Genomic DNA, 17,036 nt, shown 5'->3' with positions numbered 1-17,036 from the left:
CTGGAGCATTTCGACTTCCGACCCAGGCATGACATAATCCTCCACTTTATCTCCCTGCCTGTTGACTTTGACATTGCCTTGCACATCCTGCATCACACATCACTCTACAAATCTACTACTGCTTCGAGACCTCGTACACGGCGCCAGTCCAGGGTGGGAGGGCGAGCTTGTCGCCGAGCGTGGCGGGCCACTCCGACTCCTCGGTCGTCGAGATGAGGAACTTGGACGAGCTGAACTTCTCTGGCAGCGAGTAGACGACCTGGTTCTTGGAGAAGTTGAGGACGACGAGGAACTTGTCGTCGCGGACGTAGGCGAAGATGGCCTCGTCCTCGTGCGAGAGCTCGCGGTACGAGCCGTAGACCTGGGCGGTGTTAGCTGGGCACGCGGAAGTAGAGGGCTGCAGTACTCACCAGGGCATCCTCGTGCTCGCGCCTGAAGGCGAGCACCGACTTCCAGAAGCTGAAAAGCGACTTGGGGTCGTTGACCTGGGCCTCGACGTTGCACACGGTGAAGTCCTCGGGCAGGCGCATCCAGGGCTTGGCGGTGGAGAAGCCGGCACCGGCCTCGGCGGTCCACTGCATGGGCGTGCGGGGGTGGTCGCGCATCTTGGGGAGGAGCTGCTGGATGACCTTTGCGGGGTTTTCGCACGTCTCGTTGATCCTGGGTGTGAGTTGGGTGTCAGATCGGGTCGACTTACTCCTTGACAAGGATCTGGGTCTGGACGTCCTGGTAGTCCTCAATGGGCCAGTCAAGCGGGACGTTGATCATGCCAATCTCCTCGCCCTGGTACAGGTAGACGGTGCCGAAGAGGGTGGTGTGGAGGAGGGCGAGAACTCGGCCCGACGCCCAGCGCCACTCGGGCGAGTCGTCGCCGAAGCGGCTGATGGAGCGCGGCTGGTCGTGGTTCTCGAGGTAGAGCGCGTGCCATCCACCGGCCTCGCGCAGCCACTGCCAGCGCGTGATGGTGTCCTTCCACTCGGGCAGGGTCCAGGGGTTGACGAGGTGACGGCCGAGACCCATGCCCTTGAGGCCGACGTTGACGTGGTCGAACGAGAAGCCAGTCTGGATCTCCTTGCGGTCGGGGTGGACAAAGTTGAGCATGGTCTTGGGGTCGACAAAGTTGAGCTCGCCGACAGTGAGGCAGTCGTACTTTGACAGCACCTCGCGGTTCATCTCCTGGAGGAACTCGTGCAGGCGGGGGCCGGCGCGGCGGTCAAAGTCCTGGTAGCGCGCGCCGGGGACCTGCTCGGGGGCGTCGGGGAAGGCGACGTTCTTGGAGATGCGGGCAATGACGTCCATGCGGTAGCCGTCGGCACCCTTGTCGAGCCAGAACTTCATGAGGTCGTAGACGGCCTGGCGGACCTCGACGTTCTCAAAGTTGAGGTCGGGCTGGCTCTCGTCAAAGTAGTGGAGGAAGTACTCGTCTGTCGTCTCGTCGTGCTTCCAGGTCGAGCCGCCAAAGACCGACTGCCAGTTGTTGGGCTCCTTCTTGTTGCCGTCGGCGTCGACCTTTGCCGGGCGCCAGTAGTACCAGTCGCGCTTGGGGTTGGTCTTTGAGCTCTTGGACTCGAGGAACCAGGCGTGCTGGTCGGACGTGTGGTTGACGACGAGGTCGAGCACGAGCTTCATGCCGCGCTTGTGCAGCTCGGCGATGAGCTCGTCGACGTCGGCGACGGTGCCGTACGGGGCGTGGATGTCGCGGTAGTCGCTGATGTCGTAGCCCATGTCGACCTGGGGCGACTTGAAGATGGGCGAGAGCCAGATGACGTCGACGCCGAGGTTCTTGAGGTAGTCGAGCTTGTTGATGACGCCGCGGAGGTCGCCGACGCCGTCCCCGTTGGTGTCGAGGAAGGACGCGGGGTAGATCTGGGAGAGGAGCGGTGCGTCAGCACCGCGACGACTGTCCCATGGCTCCTGGAGCCAGCCCCACTCACCTGGTAGACGACGGCGCTCTTCCACCACGCGCGGGGGATATCAGCGTTGGCGACAAACTGGGTCTCGGTAATGACGGTCATGGTGGGTGTGGGGGGAGGTGATGGGGGTGCATGGGGCCGTCGCGAGGCCTATATATGATGCTTGCGCTGCGCGGGGGGGGTGGGTGGAGGGGCAGAGGAAGAGAACGAGCGGCGGGTGGGGGCCGACTGCGCCGAGGCGAAGTGGGGTGCCTCGGGGCCGGATCGCCGAGCGGTCGGGATCGGTGTCAGCGGCGTCGGCGTCAGCCGTGTCAGCCGTCCAGGGGGTCGAGCCTTGGAGCCGCGTGCATGGCTGCTTTACAGCCTGTATGCCTCTGTCGCATCTGTACTACGGTACGTTGTGCATCGATGTCCACAGCTGCTGGTCTCCCCGCCGCCCAAGTCGACGAAATCGCGAGGCCACACCAAACTTGTTTGAACCACTTTTCGCGCCACTGGGCCATCTGCACCGCCAGCGTGCGCCTCATCCTCGCACCTGCGCTCTTCGGAGGAGCGGACCGGCCAGCCGCGCACCACTGCGCGCAGCAGCCCTCCCCTCGGCGCCGCAAGCCGCGCACTACAACCGGGCGCGCAGCCTCGCCCTCGGCCCCACCCCTCCCTCCACCGGCGCATCCTCGGGGCCCTGAGTAGGCGCCGAGGCTCCGACCGGCGTCCACCGGCCGGCCCGCCTGGCTGACTCTGCCTTTTTCCACGCCATACATCCCACTCTATGCTCTACTGTCTAGTTCGGGAGCCCCTCTGAGAGCTGATACACGCGCCCGCTGTACGGCGCGAGGTGCACCTCGCCCTCGATCCCCTCGCCCTCCACGGCCCCGTCGTTGCTCACCAGCAGGCGCGCGCGCCGCACGTCGACGCCCCACTTTGCCGGGTCGAGCGTCGTGCTGCGCTCGCCGCGCCCGAGGTTGAGGAGCACGAGGTACGCCTCGCCCGTGGCCTCGTCCCTCCGGACGTAGCTGTAGTTGTCGTCGGCCTCGGGGTCGAGGGGCACGAAGCGGCCGTAGATGAGCGCCTTGCGCGCCTTCCTCAGCCGGAGCAGCTTTGCGTAAAAGTTCCACACGCTTTCCGGGTCGGCGCGCTGCGCGCCGACGTTCCACTGCTCATAGTCGTCGTGCACGCGCATCCAAGGCTCGGCCTCTGAGAAGCCGGCGTGCTCCGAGCCGTCCCACTTCATCGGGAGGCGCGGGGAGTCGCGCCCCGCGGACCGGATGTCGCGCCACACGCGGGCCATGTGCGCCTCGCGCTCGGCCTCGCCCGCGCCCGTACGCTCGAGGTAACCGCGCTCCCCGGCCAGGCGCTGCGCCGCCTCGACGTCCTTGTACTCGCCCTCGGCCCACCCCGCCGGGATGTTGACGGCGCCCGTCTCCTGGCCCTGGTAGAGGAAGAGGGTGCCAGTCAGCGTGATGTGCAGGAGGGCGATGAGCTTGGCCGACTTGGCGCGCCACTCGGGGCTCTCGCTGCCGACCCGCGAGACCATGCGCGGCTGGTCGTGGTTCTCAATGTAGTTTGCGAACCAGCCCCCCGCGGCCGGGAGCTCGACGTGCCACCGGTTGTACAGCTTCTTCAGGTCGCTCAGCACCCAGTCGGGCTTGTACCGCCGCTCGGCGCCGTCGCGGTCAAAGTACTGGTGGTGGAAGTTGAAGACCATCTGCAGCTCGTTGTTCTCGGGGCGCGAGTAGACGGCAAAGGCCTCGGGCGAGTCCTTGCCCGGGCACTCGCCGACGCTGGGGCGTCAGCTTGGCTGCGCTGTGGCGTTGCAGCGCCGCCGACTCACCAGAACGCGTCGTAGTGCTGCAGCACTTCCCTGTACATCTCCTTGAGGTACGTGTGCACCTCTGGCCTGTTGACGGCCAGCCCGCCGGGGAACTGGAGCTCCTTGCTCGGGTCGGTCACCGGCGCGTCGGGGAACCCCTCGGCCTTGGCGATGAAGTTGATGACGTCGCAGCGGAAGCCGTCGCACCCGCGGTCGAGCCACCAGCGCATCATGTCGTACACGGCGCGGCGGAGCGCCGGGCTCGTCCAGTTGAGGTCGGGCTGCTCCTCGAGAAACAGGTGGAGGTAGTACTCCTGCGAGCCCTCGTCCCACGCCCACGCCGACCCGTCGCCGAAGCGCGAGCGCCAGTTGTTCGGCGGCTGCCTCACGCCGTCGACGAGCTTGCCGGGGTGCCAGTAGTACCAGTCCCTCTTTGGGCTGTCCTTGCCCCTCCGCGACTCCTGGAACCACGCGTGCTGGTCGCTCGAGTGGTTCACCACCAGGTCCATGACCAGCCGCATCCCGCGTGCATGGCACGCGTCGCGCACCGCGTCCCAGTCCTCGAGCGTGCCGTACCGCGCGTCGATGGCCTGGTAGTCGCTGATGTCGTACCCCATGTCGGCCTGCGGCGACGCGTACACGGGCGAGAGCCACACGACGTCGATGCCCAGGTCGTGCAGGTACGGAATCTGCTCGGCGAGCCCGCGCAGCGTGCCGTGCCCGTTGGCCGTGTGGTCCTTGAACGACGCGGGGTAGACTGCTGTCAGCAGGCCTCCCAGCAGCACAACCCACCCTGGTACACGTTCGCCTCCTTCCACCACTTGGGGTCTCGTTGAGCGGCGGCCATGGTGCTGGGTTGTGGTGAGTTGTCGACCGCTCCACTCGTCAACAATATATCGCGGCCACCGCGGCTGGTGGACACGAAAACGGACCACTGTGCTCCGTGGGCAGCGCCAAGCGAGCAGCTGCATGCAGGAGCGCGGCGCAAACGACCTGCCTGTGGGCCGTAGAGGCAGAACGAGGTCGGAGCAGCGCCGAGGTGGAGTGGGCGGAGCGAGGGCCGCTCGGGTGGCCCCCGGCGCGCGGGCCGAAGTTGCACCGACGTAATGTCGACCAACGCCAGACGCGACTGTTTACTCTGAGACATTGTCTCAGACACGACCACGACCAAAAGCAAAAATAATATCACCTTCACCGTTATCCCCTCTTGGATGTCAGGTCACAGTCGGGCTCGAACCGCCGTCCTAATCGTGACCCCGGACCTGGTTGAAACAGTCGTAGCTTTCAACTACCGACTGAGCCACCCGCCCCGCGCTAGAGAAGCGCGTTGGGATACGGCTCGCTCGGCGCCTCATGAACCGCATACACGCACCCATGCACCTAACTGCATTGCCGCGCGTGCACGACGGCGTGCAGCGCGTGCAGCCATTCCACCCACAGCACATGCTACACACCCATCCCTCGCGTCCCTGCTTCACGCTCGCGCTGCATCCTGCATACAACTGGCATGGCTCATGGCTGCGGCCTCGGTCACTGGGCTACCCGCCTGGCTCACGCCGCTACAACTGCTTCCAGTACGTGCCGTCCTCGAGCTTGTCGAGGAAGCGCTTCCCCTTGATCTCCCACCCGAGCGCGGCGCGCGTCGCCTCGCTGCTCACCGTGTTGTCGCTGCCGAGGAACGAGCCGAAGAAGCCGTAGATCTTGGTCGCCTCCTCCACCGTGACCTCTTTCACCGGCACGCCCCAGTGCTCGGCCGCTGCGTCGGCGACGGCGCGGTTGGGCGTGCTCTCATCCACGCCGTGGTACCTGCTGAACCCTTCCGGCGCCTTCTCCAGCGCGAGGCGGTACACGACGGCGAGGTCGGCGACGTCGACATACGGCCACTTCGCCGCGCCGCCCTCCACGACCGGCGCGTACCCGAGCGCCTTGGGCTTCTCGATGATGGCGCGCACGAGGCCGGTGGGCACGTCCCCGTGCACCAGGGGGGGCCGGATGACGAGCGCGCGCACCCCGTCCCCGCCGAGCGCGCGGAGGGTCGCCTCAACGTCGTACCGCACCCGGCCTGGCACGCCGTCGTCCGCCTCGGTGAACGGCGTCCTGCCGCTCCCGATGCCGATAAACGTGCCGGACGTGATGAGGAACGTCTTCCCCGTGCCCTTGTAGGCGGCGCCGACGGCGGCTATGAAGTGCTTCTCCTGCTCGAGTGACTCGTTCAGCGCCGTAAAGTCCACGGCGAGGTGCACGACCGCGTCGGCGGCGTTCGCCTCGGCGACGGCGACGTCGAGCGTCGTCAGGTCGCCGCGCACCGCCGTGACGCCGAGCGACTCGAGCTTGGCGGCTGAGGCGTTGGAGCGCGCGAGGCCGCGCACGGCGTACCCGTGGGACACGAGCTCCTTGGCGACTTGGGCGCCGATGAAGCCGGTGCCGCCGGTGAGGAAGACGTTCTTGATGGATGGGGGCATGGGCGGCGGGTCGGGTCGGGTCGTGAGCGGTAGGTGGGTGAGTTAGGTCGCGCGAGTCAGCGTCAGCTTTATGAACCCAGCGCAGCGATGCATGGCCCCGTCGCATGCCGACGGCGTATGCGCTAGACGGGCAGATTGATAATGCCAGGCCGATGGCGCGATGGCGCGCCGCACGCCATCCCACCCCGCGCTGATGCCAAGCCGCACGCCAGCATCGCCCCACCAACCACGGAGGCCACCGCGCCGTCCAGAACGAGGGGCTATCGGCGCCGACGCCGCGCCGCGCCGCCGCGTGCTGCGCCTGCGCGGGGGTCGTCTCGGCGCCGTTCCGGGCGCCGGCTGCTCGCTGGGTGAGGGGCCCCGCGCGGCCGGCGTGCCGATCCTAGGCGATGCCAAGGCCTGCACGACGCCGTCTTGCAGCATTGCCCATACCACAGCAACAACAATGACAGTGGGTCGGCACGCGAGCCGCTAACTCAGCAGCAGCAGCGCCGCCCGTCGGCCTCGCCCCAGCCCCAGCCCCGAGCGTCGCCGCCCCCGCGCAAGCACGCGCGCCACCCGTCCAACATGAGCGCGGCCGAGCGCGACGCCTACGCCGCCGCCGAGATGGCCGCGGCCGCCGGCCTCGTCGACGTGCCGGACGGGAACGGGCAGGCGATAGCGGGTGAGCCGGCCCCGGCGGAGGGCGCGGCGCACCTCGGCGCGGCGCAGGTCATGGCCCCGGTGGCGTTCAACGCGCCGAGCGCGCCGGGGCTCGCGCCTTCTGGGCAGGCGAAGTGGTGGGTGTGGGTTGGGGCTGGGCTGACTCCAGAACCTGTGCCCACCCCGTCGCTTCTGTACCATACTATTGACTTGCATATCATTCTGTTTACTTCTGACTACAACACGCCACAGCGGCACCTACACCTTCTCGACGTGCTGCACGTCCTCCTGCGCGTCAGCTCGGCCTCTCCAGCACGCACCCACCTTGACGTCGTCGTCGACCCCCTTGCCCAGGTTGGCCGCGCCCACATCGCCAGCCTGGATACGCGCAATCTGCGCGCCCATGCCCGTCGTCTTGATGTGCTTGTACTGCCAGCCCCAGTGCGGGCGCTCAAACAGCTCGTCGACCTCTTCCAGCCCGCGGCCGCGCAGCTCGGGCACGACAAAGATGGCGAACAGGAGCGACAGCACGGCCATGCCGCCGAAAATGTACCCGATCTTGCCGCCAATCCCGCCGTACGGCTTGTTCATGATGTACGGCGAGGTGAAGGACACGAGCCAGTTGGAGAAGACGTCCATCGTGGTCCCGACCATCATGACCTTTTTGCGCATGCGCAGGCCGCCGAGCTCTGACGCGACGAGGACTGCGGGCGGGCGTCAGCGAGCGGGCCTAGGGGTGAGAGGGAAGTGGGAGTGCCGGGCGAGTGCTGCAACTGCCCCTTTGGTTCGGCCACCCCCGCCCTCTGCGCACTCACAACAGTGCGTCGCCCATGACACCTTTGTGCTGAAGATCATGAGGATGAAGCTGGCCACCACGACGTTGTTGTTTGTCGTCGTGCGCGGCGCGCTGCCGCCCAGCCCGGCGATCAAAAAGTCGAACAGGATGAGCCCACACGCGCCGGTGATGATGAGCGGGCGGCGGCCGACGCGGTCAGTCAAGAAGATGGCAATGGCTGAGCCGACCGCGCCGACGAGCTGCACGACCGTGGCGTACGTGAACGACTTGGACCCCAGCCCGATCTCCTTGAAAAAGGACGGGCCGTAGGCGTTGTACTGGCGTCAGCCGCGTCCCTCCGCCCACTCACAAAGCTGTTCCCCGTCGTCTGGTAGAACCAGAAGAGCATGGGGCTGATGATCGCGCGGCGGCGGTACGAAGGGTTGGTGAAGAGGTCGCGCCAGCGCGCGGTGGAGAGGGAGCGCTCGTGCTCGATGACCTGTTCGAGCGCCTTAATCTCGGCCTCGCACAGCCCGGCGTCGACGTCGACCCTGCGGCGCAGCCGGCGGAGATTCTTGAGCGCCTCCTCGCTCCGGCCGTGCGCGACGAGCCAGCGCGGCGACTCGACAGTGAACGGCGCGAGGAAGAGGATGAGGACCGCCGGGATCATCTGCACCCCAATCGGCACCATCCACCCGATCTTGCGCACCTCCTTCGCGTAGGCCTGGCACATGCCCGCGCCCCACACCGACGAGAGCGTGATGCTGGGGTCAGCGGGGTAGTGGGAGGGAGGGGCTTACACTGGGGTGAGGAGGCCGGCGCAGAAGCCGCGCAGGGCGGGCGGCGCGATCTCGGCAGAGTACATCGGTACCTTTGCGGTCAGCGTCCCAACTCAGAAGTCACTCACGAGACACTCGATGTACCCCACCGTCGCGTACGCGAACACGCGCCCGACCGTGAAGACGACCCAGGTGCGCGACGTGAGCTGGACTGCGGGGTAAGCTGCCTGTCACTGGCCCGCGACTCACTGATGACGGCGAGGATCTGCAGCAGCGCCACGCCGTACAGCATGGGCTTGTACCCGAGCCGCTCAGCGACGGGCTCGAACGTCGTCGTGCCGACCAGGCGGCCGACGAAGACGACTAGAGGTGTCAACAACAACAAACGGTAGGGTGGAGGCGTCGGCCCACAGCGTGCCGGCCGGGCCGGCGCCGGCCGACGACACTACCCACCGGAATTCGCAATGGCCTTCTGGTACGTCGTGAGCATCTTGGCGCCGGTCGGGCCGGGCGTGCCAAACGTGTTGAGCCAGGACGGCAGGGCCTGCAGCGAGCCGAACGTGGACGTGTCGCTGGCGTCAGCGGTAGCAGAGTGGCAGCACCCACGTCCCGAAGATGAGGTCGCCGCACGCGAACGTGAAGACGCAGAAGGCGAGGTACGGCGTCGCGTGGGACCACGACTCGCGGAACGACGGCATGGTTGGGGGGGGGGGGGGTAAGGTGGCGAGGTAGCTCCAGACGTCGGCATCGCTGAGATATACATGTGCCATGGGCTGCTCGCCTTGCCGCACCCCCACAAACCCCACCTCTGCCGCTGGCAGCGAGCAGCGACGCAACACCGCTCGGAGCAACACAACACCGCTCGGCAATCGCTAACGGTGGTCAGCTGACGCCTGCGTGCGCGATATAGCGGCCCCGCGGCGGGGACGGCTTGGCGTGGCGGCGGGGGAGGTGGGGGTGGGGTTGGTGGGGGCCGCAGCCTGGTGGGTTAGGCGGTGCAATACGTGCGTGCATGCTGCTACCGTGCTGACACGCGTGAGATTGACACGGTTCGGGATGTGGGGGAGATATGCAGGTCAGCTGCGTGGGTTGACGGGTGGATGTAGACGGGTGTACGAGGCGGACATGTCCGAATGCGTGGTTGGCCGGCCGAGCCGAGCCGCCAGTGATCGCGGCTGAGGACAAGGCAAGCGTGGCATCGGCATCGGTATGCTACGTACGGTGCAAACGACACGGGCAGCTGGAGTGTGTGGAGCCACCAGGCCACGCCAGACGCATGCCCAGCAGTCATCCATCGGGTTCAGGTAGGCGGGGCAAACCTAGCTCGGGGCGTGGACGACGCTCGAGCGGCTGGCAAGGCCCATCTGAACCCGATTGAGAACTGCTGGGCATGTATGAGGCGGACCATGGGGGCGAGCGTCGACTGCTGCTGGGAAGCGAGAGAACGCAGAGCGCTGCAGGCGCGTAGCTGGAGCGTGCCACATGGGCCGACCAGAGGCTGCCCGGCCAGCAGTTCTCTATGGCGCTGAGATCGGCGTGGCGAGCCCAGCTCGCGCCGTCCTGGCGGCTTGAGGCGGTTGGCACGCCATGCCGACCTGAGCCCCATAGAGAACTGTCCGGCACGCGCTCGCAAGCAACACGACGGGCGCGCTTTGCCAGAATGCGAAGAGAACTCGAGAGTTGCAGACGCGTCGACGTGTTTGACACCACTGCTGCTAATGGGGGGGTTGCATAAGCGCGGGGAGTGGCTGACGAGAATTACGAGAATTGAGAAGTGGGCCACTTCGGCCCGATGTAATGTGGAGTTTGTGGACGTCGTGTTGGTCTCGTGCATGTGACTCTTGTGCCGTCCTCGAGCCGCATGAGTCAGCTGAGGAGGACGCTGTCGACGAGTCGCACGGCGGCCGAGACCGACAGCGGCTTGTGAAGCCCCCCATTCGGTCTCTTCCCCACGGGTATGCTCCGAGCGGCCGGGCTGGGCGGTGGGGTATGTGGGTGGCAGTGGCACTCGGAACGAGCGCATCCGCACCCAGCGGCCGCAGCGGCAGTGAGTCTGCCGCCTCCAGCCACCTACATAAGCCCTCGTGCAGCGTAACCGGGCCCCATCCCCAGCCCCACAGGCCAGCATGATCGCAAAGGTCCAGTCCCTCCTCGAGCAGCTCAACGGCGCGCTCAACGTCGACGCCGACACGTACGACTACGACTTTATCGCGGCGCTGCCCATCACGCCGCACGACGCGACGAGCAACCAGGGCTTCATCCACCAGGCCATCACGGATGCGCGGAACCGCGACACTGTCGACGCCGCCGTGGCCGAGTTTGGCGCGCAGGGCTGGGAGGTGGTGTACGCGCACTGCGTCGCGCGCATCGCGGCAAAGGTGACGCCGCTCATCTCGGGCCGTGTCCTCGCCCAGACATCTCCCTCGCACGCGGACGACGAGGAGTACGTGTACAACCACGCGAAACTCTACGCCTCCGCGTTCAACGCGGCCGGCATCACCAACGAGCGCTTCTGCATCAAGATCCCGACGACGTCGGCCGGCGTGGCCGCCGCCAAGCGCCTGCGCGCAGAGGGCATCGCGACGCTCGGCACCGCGCTCTTCAGCGTGCCCCAGGCGCTGGCCGCGGCCCAGGCAGGCATGCACGCCATCAGCATGTACCTCAACGAGCCGGGCGCGCACTCTGCCGCCGAGCGCTGGCCCGACGTCGCCGACCCGGCAGTCGAGGCGCCCATGGCGAACCGGCACATGCAGATCCGGGCGGCGTACGACGCGCGCCGGGCGCGGGGAGAGCACGCGCCGCAGATGAAGACGGCGAGCTACCTCTCCGCGGCGGAGGCGCTGGCGTCGACCGACCTCGGCGCCGACCACATCACGATCGGGGCGCCCATCCTCACCGACCTCGCGAGCAGCGCCACGCTGCCCCCGTACGCGCGGGGCATGTGGAAGGTGCCCTTCGCGGACAGGGGCGACCGGGAGAGCTGGGCCGCGTGGGCGCCGGGCAAGCCGAGCGACGCGAGGATGCAGGCGCTGCTGGGTTCCGACCCGGTGTCGGGGGAGGGCTGGGCGCCGGCGGATGAGCAGCTAGACTACACTGCTGCCGGCGTGCTCGACGGGTTTAACGAGCGCGACGAGGCGACGCGCACCCGCCTCGAGGCGGCGCTCGCGCGCTTCTCGGACCAGGAGACGGAGAGCAGGAAGTTCTTGCAGGGCCTGATGGCGGCGTAGGGGCCGGGGTGCAACGCGCAGCTGGGAGGCGCGCAGGCCGCATTGTAGACCGCATATGAATGGACATGGTGTGTGACTTGCCAAGACCGACCCCGCCGAGCCCCGCCTCCTCCCCGCAATATCGGCCCGGCGTGTCCGCGACGCCGCCGAGCGGTGGGGTGCGGCAGCGGGCGGGGCGCCGGCGGCAGGAGCACGCAAGAGCCGCTGGTGCCGCGGTGCCGCTGTGTGGTGGCCGGCGGCGCTCGACTAAGCGCGCATGCAATGCTTGCGTTGATGCAGCGCTGCCCGGCTCTCGACTCGGCCGGTGGACGGATGTTCGGCAACCACCTCACGCTCGGCCCGATCGTCCCCCTCGCCCCCCTCAACCCCGCCCCCACCAACCCCACGACATCTCACCACACCCCTCGTCCTCCCACTCACCACACCACCACAAGCATGTCGACCTCGCAGCCGCACGCGTGCCCGTGGCCCGGGTGCGTCAAGGCGTACAAGCGCCTCGACCACCTCGAGCGGCACCAGAAGACGCGTAGGTCGCTGCTGGCTGCTCGCGACAGCAGACCCGGCAGTGGCATTGCCGGCTGACACCACAGACTCGGGCGACCTCAACTACCGCTGCCATGTGTGCCACAAGCAGTACTCGCGCAGGTGGGTCGGGGCGGGGGCACGCTGACGCCAGCGACGTGTTGAATCGGCACCTGGTACAGACGCACGGTGAGAAGGCGGCGCGCGCGGGCCGGCCGCGGCGGGCAGCGTGGTGAGTGGGCGGGCCGAGGAAGCGGCCGAGCTCACGCCCCCAGCATCGCGTGCGTCGACGACCGCGTCGCGTGCGACGGCGTCCCGCCAAAGGTGTGCACGCGGTGCCGTGAGGCCGCGAGGCCGTGCAGGTATCGGCACCTCGAGGTCGAGGCGCAGGCCGTCGGCGCCGGGCCGGGGCTAGAACGGCGGGTGTCCCCGCCGGCAGGGGCCGCGCCAAAACCGCTCGGGTGGCTCGACGCAGGCAGTAGCAGCGGCGACGCCGCGCCGCTGGCCTCGCTCGTCGCGCTGGGCGACGCGGCCGAGGCCGTGCCGCGCGCCGCGACGTCGCCGCTCGCAAGCCTCTTCCAGCCCGACGAGCCGTGGCTCACAGACCTCATCCTCTCGGCGACAGGGCAGGCGGCGTACCTCGCGCCCGCGCCAGCGCCGGTGGACTGGGGCTTCCCCGACGCCCCGGGCGACATCTTCGGGCCGATCGGCGGCCCGCCGAGCCCGCACGCCGACCTCGTCGGCGCGCTCCTCCCCTCCGAGGTGGACGGCGGCGAGCCAGGCCATATCCCCGACAATGGGCCGCGCGACTCGGCCTGGCCAAATGTCTACCGCCCGGTCGGGGCAGACTCGGCGCTGCTCCTCGAGCCGGTGGGCGAGCGCGAGCCCGAGCTCGGGGCGCGGGCGCGTGTGACCCAGAACCAGCGGAGCATGATGCTCACGCTCAGCATGCACGCGCACTCGGCCATGTGGGCGCGGCCTGATCTCGGCAACTTTCCGTCGGAGGCGGCGATATCCCGCGCCGTCAACTTGTATCTCTCGCGCTTTGCGGCGTGGCTACCGGTGATAGACAGTCCGCGGGGTAGTTTTCTGGTCGAGAAGGCGCCGCCACTCCTGCTCAAGGCCATGGCGGCCGTGGGGAGCGTGTACGCGCGCGACGGGCTCGAGCGGCTCGGCCTCCCGCTCACCGAGCTGGTGCGGCGCGACGTCGCGTTCATCGTGAGTTGTGCGGCTGGCGCCGGCCGCTGACCCCAGTGCGAGCACGACCAGCGGTTCATCTACGAGCTCGCCGTCGTGCAGGCGACCCTGCTGCAGGGCTACTACGCGCTGTTTAGCGGCACGCCAAAGCTCTTCCAGCAGGCGGAAATCGTCCGCGCCACCCTCGTGACGGCGTGCAAGCGCATGCACCTGCTCGACGCGAGCGTCTCGGCCGTCAGCCATGTGTCGCGCGAGGGCGGGTCGGAGAAGGAGCTCGAGCGGGCGCTCAAGCAGGACCACCGGTACAGGCGGCTGGGGTGGGGGATTATCGTGAGTCGTGGTGGGCCGCCCACGGCCGTCCCGCCACCCGCGCCTCGCCCGCTGACGCCCGCCCCAGCTCCTCGACTGCCAGCTCGCGTGCCTCTTCGGCGTGCCGGCCCAGTACCCGTTCACCGAGATCGCGTGCGCATTGCCGACGCTCGCGCCCGACGGCGGCCCGCAGACGTCGTTCGCGGCGACCATGTCAGCCCTGCTCGACAAGGGCACGCTCGTGCCGCAGCCGCTCGACGACGTGGCCTACAGCTGCCTCTCGTACGCGCTGTACCGGCTGCTGCTCGACGCTGCGGCCGTGCAGGCGTTCAGCAGCAAGCGGCCAGAAGGGGGGCGGTACGCGCTCGCCGTGCCCGCGTACGAGATACAGTGGGTCGCCGCTGCGCCACTAGCTGACCCGCAGCCCGCAAGCCCTGCTCGACCAGCTCGCGCGCCACACGCTCGCCTCGGCAACCGCACCCACGCCCCTCCTCGTCTCGTGCGCCGCGCTCGCGTACCACTCGCACCTGCAGTTCACCGAGGTCGGCTTCCTCGACCAGGTCAAGATTGCGGCCGGGCGTGCGGGGCACGACGGCGCGCAGCAGGACGCGGCGCGGCGCACCCTCGCGGGGTGGATGCGCGTGAACCACGCCGCGACGCGCAACGTGTTCGCGAATGCCGCGATGCTCAGCTGCTTGATGAGCCGGTTTGCCTTCGAGTGAGTGGGAGCCAGGGGGAAGCTGACCCCCAGCACGCCGCCCGAAGTCGTGTGGACGTTCGACGCGGCCCTCTGCATGTGGGCCGTGCTCCGGCTCTCCGACGTCGCGACCGCCTCGCCCGCCGCCCCGCCCCTCACCATCTCGTACGCGCCCACGCCTGAGCTCGAGGGCTGGATCGAGCACGGCGACGGCGCCCCCAGCGTGCAGGGCTTCGGGCGGAGCGCGCGCCCGACCGCCTTTGCCATGCTCCAGACGTCGGCCGACCGGCTCGAGGTCATGAGCTGGGGTCTGGCGGCGCGGTATCGCACCGTGCTGCTCGGCCTCATCGCCGAGGTGATGGACGCGTAGTGGCAAGGCGTGATGCATGTATTGCGTCGAGTACAGAGTATGGCTACAGAGTGAGAGTTTACATGGCAGCCGCTACACCGACGCGGCCCCGCTCCCCGGCTCCTTGCGGCTCGACCCGCCGGTGCCCCGTCGCGGCATGCGCGGGCGCAGGCGTGCGGGCGTCGCCGCGCTCGCTCCGCGGAACGGGTTGAACGGGCGCGAGAACACCTCATCAATGTCCTCGAGCACAAGGCCCTTTGTCTCGGGGAGGAACAAGAACGTGAAGACAATGGCGGTCGCGCTGATGCCGCCAAAGATCCAGCCGACCCTAAAGCTCATGGCTTTGAGCATGTACGGCAGGGCAAAGTTTGTCGCGAACGCAAACACGACGTTTATCGACGTCCCGATCGTCGACGTCTTCTCGCGGAGCGCGTGCGACGGCAGCTCAGCGCCGAGGAGGTAGGGCACGGGCGCGCCGCCGAGGCTGTAGCTCACGCCGTATAGCATGAAGAAGGCGACGCACGCCTCGCGCATCGTCCTCGTCTTGTTGTGTAGGCCGCCGACTCCCGCGAGGAGGAAGAGGAAAAGCGACTGGCCGAAGAAACTCGCCATGAGCAGCGGCCGCCGCCCGACCGTGTCCAGCAGCAGCATGCACGGCAGCACGGCGAGAATCGACAGCACGGCGTTGATGATCGGGTACGTGAACGCCTGGTCGGCGTACCCGTTGCCCTTGTAGAACATTGTCTGGTACGTCGAGATAAACGCTTGGCCCGTGATCTGCTGGTAGATGTAGTAGGCGACGACGAGGAAGGTTCGGCGGCGGTTGGTGCCCTGGAGCGTCTGGCGCCACGGGGCCTTGTGGATCCGCTCCTCGAGCTGCGCCTTGATGGTGGCGAGCTCGTCGGCGTTGGCGCCGTTTGCGGCGTCGACCCGGGGCCGGAGGCGGTTGAGCGAGTCGATCGCGTCGGCGTCGCGGTCCTTGGACAGCAGCCAGCGCGGCGAGTCGGGCAGGAAGGGCACGATGGTGATGATGACTGGCGTTAGTGGCGCCAGACTGCACACGCACTGGCTGGCCAGATGAGTTGGAGCGCCGTGACGACGCGCCACCCGTGGCTGGTCGTCGACTTGGAGTAGGCCTTGTTGACGCCCGTGGCGATCAGGGAGCCAGAGTTGAGAAACAGCTGGAGCGAGGCGACGACAAAGCCGCGCAGCGCTGGTGGCACAATTTCCGCCTGGTACATGCTGAGGGGCGTGAGCGGCGGCGTTGCAAACCACCCTACCTTACGCAGACCTCGACGAGGCCGATGGAGATGTACACGACGATGCGGCCGACAATGAACTGCGCGAGGCGGCCAGAGCCGGGTCCGCTGCCTGCCGCAGCCAGCTCCACTTGCCATCAGCTCCTGCGCAGCGAGCTCCTAAACCTACAGATAACCCCGACGATCGACACCACCGACAACAGCACAAACACCTTGCGGTGGCCGAGCCGCTCGATAAGCAGCCCAGACGACAGGCACCCTATCAGCTTGCCGACAAACGCAAGCGACGACGCGAGCGACGTGCGCAGGGGAGTCATCGCGTACCCCTTGTCGCCTAGGACGCCGAACTGGTTGATAAAGCCCTGGCGGGTGAGCGATGCCTTGATCAACACTACCCACAGGATTCGCCAGGAGGCCGCCGAACGACGCGGCATCGTACCCGAACAGCAAGTCGCCGACCAGGAGGGCAAAGCACGAGAATGCGAGCACGGGGGTCATTGCGAAGCGCGAGCCGCGCGACCGGGCAACGGCCGCGGCTGATGGCTCGACCTCGGCCTCCTGGGTCGGAGACACGCCGTCGCTCGTCGCGTCGAGTGGGGCCGCACGGTCCATGTGAGTCGTGTCGCTTGGATGCCGAGTGCGGGAAAGCGGGGGTCGATATCGACAAGGTGGAGCTTCGGGTCGCTACGAGGCGGGTTCCGACGCTCGCTCGGGGGTGGGGACGAGGTCAAAGAGCGACGAGTTGAGCAAGGAGAGATAAATTTGCGCAGGGACGTCGAGTCGAGCGACGGCCGCTGCTGCTGCTCGAGCTATGTGGCTGCGGCGGCGGCGGCGGCGTCGCTGGCGTCTGTTGGCGTTGGCGTGGGCGTCGACGGGGAGGACGCCTCGATCGCCTCCTGGCGCGGAGGAATGGGAAGCAAGCGAGCGGGGCAAGGCGAGACGGCCACCAGACGAGCTATCCCAATGGCATGGCGCGGAGCTCTTCGTGTCTGCGTGCCGCCGAGTAGGTCTTGCCGCGAGCGATGAGATGGACAGTGAGATGGAGCAGTTGCTGCTCCCTCGGCGTCGTACTCGGCGTCGCCATCAGTCTCGGTG

The 17,036-nt window shown here is 67.8% G+C and overlaps 7 protein-coding genes across 7 annotated transcripts; 2 read left to right on the top strand and 5 right to left on the bottom strand.

The window, feature by feature from the left end:
• Window positions 1-115: 115 nt before the first annotated feature.
• Window positions 116-2,015, bottom strand: Q8F55_007842 (uncharacterized protein; the record flags this gene model as incomplete). Its single annotated transcript, XM_069356261.1, has 4 exons — window positions 116-361; window positions 411-660; window positions 698-1,866; window positions 1,935-2,015. 4 exons carry the CDS (start codon window positions 2,013-2,015, stop codon window positions 116-118), a joined length of 1,746 nt encoding a protein of 581 aa, XP_069206102.1.
• A 679-nt stretch (window positions 2,016-2,694) lies between these two features.
• On the bottom strand, window positions 2,695-4,570 carry Q8F55_007841 (uncharacterized protein; the record flags this gene model as incomplete). Its single annotated transcript, XM_069356260.1, has 3 exons — window positions 2,695-3,694; window positions 3,745-4,460; window positions 4,526-4,570. 3 exons carry the CDS (start codon window positions 4,568-4,570, stop codon window positions 2,695-2,697), a joined length of 1,761 nt encoding a protein of 586 aa, XP_069206101.1.
• Window positions 4,571-5,282: 712 nt separating this feature from the next.
• Window positions 5,283-6,185, bottom strand: Q8F55_007840 (uncharacterized protein; the record flags this gene model as incomplete). Its single annotated transcript, XM_069356259.1, has 1 exon — window positions 5,283-6,185. One exon carries the CDS (start codon window positions 6,183-6,185, stop codon window positions 5,283-5,285), a length of 903 nt encoding a protein of 300 aa, XP_069206100.1.
• Window positions 6,186-7,085: 900 nt separating this feature from the next.
• Q8F55_007839 (uncharacterized protein) lies at window positions 7,086-9,079 on the bottom strand (the record flags this gene model as incomplete). Its single annotated transcript, XM_069356258.1, has 8 exons — window positions 7,086-7,531; window positions 7,643-7,940; window positions 7,973-8,366; window positions 8,403-8,473; window positions 8,510-8,592; window positions 8,631-8,744; window positions 8,835-8,953; window positions 9,012-9,079. The coding sequence occupies 8 exons, from the start codon at window positions 9,077-9,079 to the stop codon at window positions 7,086-7,088; spliced, it is 1,593 nt and encodes a 530-aa protein (XP_069206099.1).
• Window positions 9,080-10,507: 1,428 nt separating this feature from the next.
• Q8F55_007838 (uncharacterized protein) lies at window positions 10,508-11,608 on the top strand (the record flags this gene model as incomplete). The annotated part of the gene is made up of 1 exon (XM_069356257.1): window positions 10,508-11,608. The coding sequence occupies one exon, from the start codon at window positions 10,508-10,510 to the stop codon at window positions 11,606-11,608; it is 1,101 nt and encodes a 366-aa protein (XP_069206098.1).
• A 435-nt stretch (window positions 11,609-12,043) lies between these two features.
• Q8F55_007837 (uncharacterized protein) lies at window positions 12,044-14,703 on the top strand (the record flags this gene model as incomplete). Its single annotated transcript, XM_069356256.1, has 7 exons — window positions 12,044-12,134; window positions 12,199-12,253; window positions 12,406-13,348; window positions 13,385-13,657; window positions 13,725-14,026; window positions 14,061-14,354; window positions 14,388-14,703. The coding sequence occupies 7 exons, from the start codon at window positions 12,044-12,046 to the stop codon at window positions 14,701-14,703; spliced, it is 2,274 nt and encodes a 757-aa protein (XP_069206097.1).
• A 72-nt stretch (window positions 14,704-14,775) lies between these two features.
• Q8F55_007836 (uncharacterized protein) lies at window positions 14,776-16,553 on the bottom strand (the record flags this gene model as incomplete). Its single annotated transcript, XM_069356255.1, has 5 exons — window positions 14,776-15,716; window positions 15,749-15,924; window positions 15,963-16,071; window positions 16,111-16,303; window positions 16,341-16,553. 5 exons carry the CDS (start codon window positions 16,551-16,553, stop codon window positions 14,776-14,778), a joined length of 1,632 nt encoding a protein of 543 aa, XP_069206096.1.
• Between the last annotated feature and the right edge of the window lie 483 nt (window positions 16,554-17,036).

This window comes from Vanrija albida (assembly GCF_041260175.1).
Source record: "Vanrija albida strain AlHP1 chromosome Unknown contig_6, whole genome shotgun sequence".
Lineage (NCBI taxonomy): Eukaryota > Fungi > Basidiomycota > Tremellomycetes > Trichosporonales > Trichosporonaceae > Vanrija > Vanrija albida.
This window is presented reverse-complemented; position numbering and strand designations above follow the sequence as displayed.